The sequence below is a fragment of the Nicotiana attenuata genome, unplaced genomic scaffold, assembly GCF_001879085.1.
Source record: "Nicotiana attenuata strain UT unplaced genomic scaffold, NIATTr2, whole genome shotgun sequence".
Classification (NCBI taxonomy): Eukaryota; Viridiplantae; Streptophyta; class Magnoliopsida; order Solanales; family Solanaceae; genus Nicotiana; species Nicotiana attenuata.
The window spans coordinates 347,631-355,140 of record NW_017670932.1 but is presented as its reverse complement, the minus strand read 5'-3'; the positions used below and the strand labels follow the sequence as shown (position 1 = coordinate 355,140).

General features: G+C 37.5%; 1 protein-coding gene across 3 annotated transcripts; it reads right to left on the bottom strand.

Moving 5' to 3' along the window:
- Positions 1-521: 521 nt before the first annotated feature.
- Positions 522-6,809, bottom strand: LOC109244591 (hydroxymethylglutaryl-CoA lyase, mitochondrial). Of its 3 annotated transcripts, none has more exons than XM_019411707.1 (9): positions 6,525-6,809; positions 4,622-4,807; positions 3,797-3,995; positions 3,386-3,565; positions 3,133-3,213; positions 2,879-3,042; positions 2,202-2,338; positions 1,759-1,874; positions 522-923 (listed from the first exon to the last, which is right to left on the bottom strand). In XM_019411707.1, the coding sequence occupies exons 2-9, from the start codon at positions 4,786-4,788 to the stop codon at positions 687-689; spliced, it is 1,281 nt and encodes a 426-aa protein (XP_019267252.1). In that variant the 5' UTR covers positions 4,789-4,807; positions 6,525-6,809; the 3' UTR covers positions 522-686. The 3 variants fall into 3 exon arrangements, with proteins under 3 accessions (XP_019267252.1, XP_019267251.1, XP_019267253.1); XM_019411706.1 differs by lacking the exon at positions 6,525-6,809 and adding an exon at positions 6,399-6,502; XM_019411708.1 differs by lacking the exon at positions 6,525-6,809 and adding an exon at positions 6,269-6,351.
- Positions 6,810-7,510: the final 701 nt, after the last annotated feature.

Genomic DNA, 7,510 nt, shown 5'->3' with positions numbered 1-7,510 from the left:
GCGTTTATTTGACGTTTTTGAGTTTGCAAAATCAGTTTTTAAGTTTTACTAAAGAATGGTTGTTTGAGCAAAATATGAGAAAAAGTTTCATATATATATATATATATATATATATATATATATATATATATATATATATATAGTATATATATATACTCTATATATTATATACTCTATATATAATATATATATGTGTGTGGGTCATTTAGACACACACATTATAGAGTATAATGTGTGTGTGTACACACACATAAAAGGTTGTTTGTGTATCTAAATGACCATGGAACGTGTGATCAAGAGGTCACGTATTCAAGCCGTGAAAATAACCTCAAAATGCAAGGTAAGGTTTACAATAGACTCAATATGGTCGGACCGTTTCCCCAACTTGGCGCATAACGGGAGCTTAGTGCATTAGACATCTTCTGCTTTTTTCTCTTTTACTAAGTTCAAAATGAGATCTACGCCAAAGAAAGCATGGGGAGAAGTCGATAACAAGTAAAACAATTATGAAGAAGAAAAAGGGAAGCATAAATCAATACTCTTTGTATTATGTATAATATATGCTGCAATGAGCAGCTTGATGTTGTCATAATAGTGGCATCTTCATTTTGCCAATACAGTCTCAAATACATCATTTTTCATCAAATTTTGATAAGTATACTCTAAAAAGTGGCATATTTTATACTCTATATCTTCTGGTTACTGCTCAAAGCAACAGCTGCTTTAGATCCGGATGGCCGGTCCAAATACTTGCTGATGAACTCTCCCGCTAGCAAGAGTTTCTGTATATCGACGTTGGTTTTTATCCCTAGACCATTAAGCATATAGACAACATCTTCTGTTGAAACATTGCCAGTAGCTCCTTTGGCATATGGACAGCCTCCGAGTCCAGCAACGGATGAGTCTATTGTGCTAATACCCATCTGTGGACAATACAACAGACAGTAGTAACATGAGCTCAACATTCCTGAACTTTTATACAATTGAAAAAAAACAGGAACTCTGCAACAATAACCAGACTAAGCGGGGAATCTTAGTAGCTCAGTTGGTTGTCTACTTATGCTTGCATTAGGGTAGGCTGCCTACATCACACCCCCTTGCCCCCGACCCTGCGTGAACACGGAATGCTTCGTACACCAGGTTGCCCTTTTCAGCTGGTTGGCTACCTGAACTTTCACCTTGTTGGTGAGGGTTCGATTCCTCACCTTGTAATCTCCGCCCCCATTTCCCCTTTCCCTACCCCAAATTTTTAAAAAAAAAAAAAAAATACTAAGTTCCTGCTTTGTCGAACGTGGCAAAGCAGTACATACTTGATTTCAACTCTCAATTCATCGACTAGTGTGCATCATCCAATTTGTCAGAAAAGTCTTCCCCGTAGAGTACTTCCAAGTTCCTAGTTTGTGCAGACATGGACCTTGTTCCGCTCTAATTTATGTTAGAGATTCCAATCTTCACATGTGCACCTCCAACTTGTACTTTTCATCCGTTATTCATAAATTCTCGAGTAGGTTGAACAAAAAAGGTCTAGCAGAAGGCACATTGAGATTATTGGGAGGTTAGCAATACTTATTTAACTAGAGGCAGTATTTGTAATTATGACCAACCAACATTTACTGGTTTTTGACTTTCTAACTAGTGTTCAGCAGCTTAACTCACACGAAATGCAATTATTTTCATATTTTGGATTCAAAAATTTGCAAAGCCAGCACGAAAGAAATGTATATGTGCTTGTACTTGAATTCCAAGAGAAGAACTTACTTGGAGGGAAACCAAAATATTAGAAAGAGACTGTCCGTAGGTATCGTGGAAATGCACAGCAAGCTTTTCAACAGGAACCACAGCCATCACCGCTTCAAGCATAGGAACAACATTTCCTGGAAAGAAAAACAAAACGACATGGAAATGAAGTCAAGTCATTTCACATAATTTGTCGAAATTCTGTTTTTTCTTTCCTCCCTACTCTAACCACCATTCAATTGAAAACATAGGTTAGATCCCCACTAAAGCAAGATAGAAATTTGAAGCTATAGCTTATATACGTTATATTTTTACCCCCAAAAAGGAAAAGAGAAAAAAAAAACTTTAGTTTAGGAACCTACATAGAAATATTCAATGACATAAACAGCACTTCAATTGAACTCGTAACCAAAAAACTTAAGGCATTCTTCACTTGAAAAGAAATACATCATTTAAAACATTACCTGGAGTAGCGACTCCGATTGTGTCTCCAAGGGAGATTTCAAAGCATCCCATATCATGAAGTTCCTTTGCTACATATGCCACTTTTGAAGGTGAAATTGCTCCTTCAACTGGGCAACCAATAACACATGATACATATCTGTCACGCATTGAAAGACCTGATTTAAGTTTGAACCACATATGATGGTAAGGCATAAAATGTAACATGCTACAACATCCAAGCTGCGGAAAACTAATAAGATTTTGTCTTCTCTTTCCCTATAGAAATATTAAGGTCCTCATCCTGTCATTAGTTTAAAAAAAAAATAAAAAAAAGGCGGTCCGGTGCACTAAGCTCTCGCTATGCGCGGGGTCCGGAGAAGGACCAGACCACAAGGGTCTATCGTACGCAGCCTTATCCTGCATTTCTGCAAGAGGCTGTTTCCACGGCTCGAACCCGTGACCTCCTGCTCACATGGCAACAACTTTACCAGTTATGCCAAGGTTCTCCTTCCCTCATCCTGTCATTAGTCTACTAACGAAATTGAAGTCAGGGAAGTGAGGTAATTTAGACGACTCGCTTCAAAATTAAGGCAATTCAAATGATCACTAGAGGTCAATGAATTCGAACTCATGGGAAAAATAGAAAACGAAAGAGCATTTCATCTAATATAAAGATATGTGGACATGAAGTGCATACCCGCGAACGGGTATTGACAGCTTTTTGGCAGCAGAAGTAACAGCTTGATATCGGACAAGGCTCTCCTCAATGCTGCAATTGATATTGGACTTTGAGAAAGACTCGGAAGCTGATGCAAAGACAGCTACTTCTTTCGCCCCAGCTGCAACAGCTGCTTCAAAGCCCTAACAGAAATTCAAATAGCACCAATATAATTATCAGACGAAGAAAGTGGTAGCTAGAGCATGAAATTTTTTCCAATAAGTGCTACATACTTTCATATTAGGTGTCAATACAGGCAATCTGGCACTTTCCAGATCCTTCACTGCCTCCATTACATCTTTGGCATCCGACAGCTATCAAAAAGAAGCAGGAGAATGAGAATAGTAAGGAAAAGTTTCACAGAATAAACGCATAAAAATCAAGGTATTTAATCACAGAGTCTGAAGCAAGCTTACATATAGGCTATAGCCAATGTTTAAGTTCAGCAAAAGAGGTTTCCTTGTATATAAAAGGAGGAAGAATTACCTGAGGTACCCATTTTGGAGAAACAAATCCCGTCACTTCAACAACAGGTAGCCCGCAAGAGACAAGTTTTTGAACTAGTTCAACCTTCACTGATGTAGGAACAATATTCTTTTCATTTTGTAACCCATCCCTTGGACCAACTTCCACTATCTTCACATACTTTGGCATGCCATCGAACAACTGTTAGCACACAAAGAAACAATCAGGAAATTAAAATGATTAAGAAGAAGGATACCAGAAATCTGTGCACGTAATAAAGAAACACTTGTCTTGAAATAAAACATTATCATTGTGTTGGATCTCCAACTGATGTACGGTAAATCAAAAACATTCAGGCAAACCAGAATCACTGTTCATTCCATGTTTTTTAGATGAACTAACAGAGGGACAAAAAGCACTTCGACGAATTACCTTGAACGTTTTACTCACTGTACTTCTATTGTTGCTGTAAGATTTAGATTGGTGATCTGTCAAGTATTGTGAATGAGACACAGTTCCACATACTCTATAATTAGTGCTAAAACTCTTGGATCTTCGACTTGAGATGCCGTTACGTGATCCATGTCTTCTCCATTTGAAGTTCTCTCTCCCATATTCGCCATCATCTTCACTGAAGATAAACATATTAGGAATCTCATACATCAAACAGTCGAGCACATCAAGGCAAAAATTCTAAAAAGAAAAAAAAATCCACGTTGAGATGCCGAGCGGCGAGAAACTTCAAGGATTATTAGATGATAGTGCCTCTCAAGACTAGAACGAAGGGGGGGGGGTGGGGGGGGAATTAATGAGACACCAAATGAGAGAAGCTCTTTATTCAAAGAAAGACTGGAAAAAGTTGTGTCCTTTGTCACGAAAAAGATAACATCCTAGCTTTGTTTAAAACATTGCTCAAGACCTCGATAGAAAATTACTAATCCAAAACAACAGAAACCATTATAATAGCTATACAAACAGATCAGGGTTATGAATAATTTTCCCTAACACCGATTTTTGTGTTCATCAGGCTTCAACTTTACCCAAAATATCGGCCTATTTGAACCTTTGTTATTCAAACAAATCAGTGGAGGGAGCAGGCACCTTGAAGTTCAAATATAATAAGAATAAGCAAGAGGAACAAGAAATGGCTGCCCACCACTATTTGTCACTCTAAGTTGTGCAAAGAGAAAAACCGAAAAGCACAACCTGAATCATGATATATACTAGCTTAGTAAGAGTAAAACTTTATCTACTTACACACAGCTGTTGGACGAACTGCAACTTCTCCCATCAGTCCAGGAGTCCCCCATCGCCATATCTTCTCCTATAGGCCTGCAGGCACCAGATGAGAACCTCTCTAGCCAATCAATGTTGCTCAAACTTGGCAACCTGTCTAGGTTAAGAGGCTCTTCCAAGCTTGACATTGTTGGAGGGGAAGAAAAACTGGAAATAACGCAAGCCAAAACGTAAGTGCTTTGCCTTAAAAATTCACCAAGAGACTTTCTAGCAAGAATCAGATCCATAACAATTCAAGGGTTTGACCATCTCGTATTGTTGAAGCAATATTAAGAACTCAAATAAGTGTTGCAGATGATAGAAAAAAATCAATTGCAGAAGAGTCTATTGGAAATGCACATTGCAGTATGCTCATCAGGATTGTTTACTCGCTTTGTCAAATCACATAGCTTTGTAAGTGTAGAGTAGAGGGGGGGCTATCTATACAGAGAGGGGTCACTGGCACCCGTAAAGTTTGGCAAAATTTCATGTATACATGTCTATGCCTTTAGAAAGTAGTGATATATTAGTAGTCGGCACCCTATATACAAAGCAGATTTTGGTTGAATTCAAAAGTACGCCCCGACCTTCAAATCATGGGTCTGCCTCTGGTGTAGAGAAGGAGAATCATAAACTTATAGCAACAAATACCACTCAGAATTGATCACATCAGCCTTCATTATCTTTTGTTAAAGCAAATAGCTTTGTTTGAGCATTCTTCCTATTCTTAGCTTAAACCCCAAAATTAAGAATATAAAAAAGGAGATTCACAAACACTAACATTAACTTATTCATCCCCTACATTGTGCAATGCCGAACTATCGACCTGCAATGAGAAACTTCTACTTCCAATTCTCCCTCAGATGAGCCTCAAGACTTTTCAAAGGGAATCATACAGCAAATGATCAACATAAGCTAATTTAAGTAACCAAAGTTTAAACACTCTCACTCCCTAAAATGAAATGCACCATATCAGTTTCCCCCTAAATGACAAGAACTATGTAAACTATATATGATCTCCGGTCTCCTCTACGAGGGTGTAGTATCATTGACACGTCCTGAGCTAGCTATGCACCAAATTTCATTGTTCTTTATCAACTAAAAAAAAACGGGCAGCCCAGTGCACAAGGCATCCCGCGTTTACGCAGGGCCCGGGGAAGGGCCACGCCCAAAGTGGTGTGACGTAGACAGCCTACCCTAATGCAAGCTTTAGTGGATGCTTCTACGGCTCAACTTAGGTCACACGGAGACAACTTTACCATTGCTCCAAGGCTCCCCTTCTTCATTGTTCTTTACCAACAATTGCAACAAATAAAGGATTTCACTCAACAGCTGCAGTCCACAGGAATTATGCACCCTTTAACATCAGAATCACAATTCACATCTTTCTTCCAAAAAAGAAGGTAAATTTCCTACTTAGTCCATTTTCATATCATCAAAATCACAACTTTCTTCCAAACAATCAAAATTTCCTACTTAGTCCTTTCCATAACATCAAGATCACAACTTCCTTCCAATAAATACAAATTCTTACTTAATCCTTCCCATAAATCAAACTGATAACCCAAGAAATATAAAAAGATCCAAACTTTCACATAAAATCTTCTAAAAGACTAAAACTCAGCTCACCTGAAACACTTTATAACTCAATTTCAAAATTTCAACCAAAATTAACTATCCATTATAACCCAATTTCCAATCTTTAACACTTTTCAACAAGAAACACAAAGGGGGTTTTAGCAGAAAACAAGAAACTCACCTGAAAAATCAAGAAAAAGGTCAATACAAGAATCAAAGTTCTAAACTTTTTTCCTGGGTATTTCTAAAAACAGTGAAAAAATTACAATAAACTATAGATAAAGTAAAGGACAGAAAAGAAAAGTACCCCACAAAGGAAACGTGAAGGAGAGTTCTTTGTTGTTTGGGGAGAGTCTTTGTCTGTGTTTGGTATACAGTAGCTAAATTATATGGTGTGTATATAAAGTTAAATAACTTTCAGAAACTTCTTTCTTGTTACTATTTGTTGTTTGTTTTTATTGTTTTTTCTTGTGATGTGAATTGAATCGCCAACAATTTGGAGGGAGTAGAGGTAGAGGTAGAGGTAGAGGTAGAGGTGGTGGTGGGGTTTATTATTAGGACAACAACAAGGTGGTAGGTAGTTGTTATTTGGTAGGCAGTTGGTCAAATTCTTTGCACTAAAATTTATTGGTTATATCTCCTATTCCCTTTAGGTTCTTGGCAATTGCAATTATTTCCCATTTTGAAAAATTCAAAGATTTTTTTTTTCACCCGGTATTCGGTACCCACATTGGGGCCCGACTAATTCGGATCGCGCCAAGAAGTCCCATGGGTAAAGCGCTCCTTAACAAAGGCGACTCCATACACAGGGCTCGAACTCGAGACCTCTGGTTAAGGATGAAGTAGTACTTACCAAAATCATTATAGGGTAGCTTACCGGAAAATATTGGGGAAAAAAATCAAAAATAGGCTAATTTATAGTAATTGGTAATTGAAAAATAGCCACAATTTTAAAAGTTTCGAAATTTAGTCATTTTTTCATGGTAAAGATAAAAGCTGAACAAAAACAATCTTCAAAATTTGGAAAAATTCCAGCATAATATACATGAGTTTGAATTTTTTCGAGATTCCAGCATAATATGCTGGAATTTCATAATGTGCTGGAGTTCCAACATAATATGCTGGAAGTTTATACGCCTGAGCGCCATAATCCAGCAAATTATGTTGGAACTTTCTGTGTTTTGGCTAAAATAGTGGCTATTTTTCAATGACTTTGCAAATGCTGATTATTTTTAATTATAAATCCGAAAAGTGGCTAGCCCATACTATTTTCAAAAAAATATTGTGTTAATT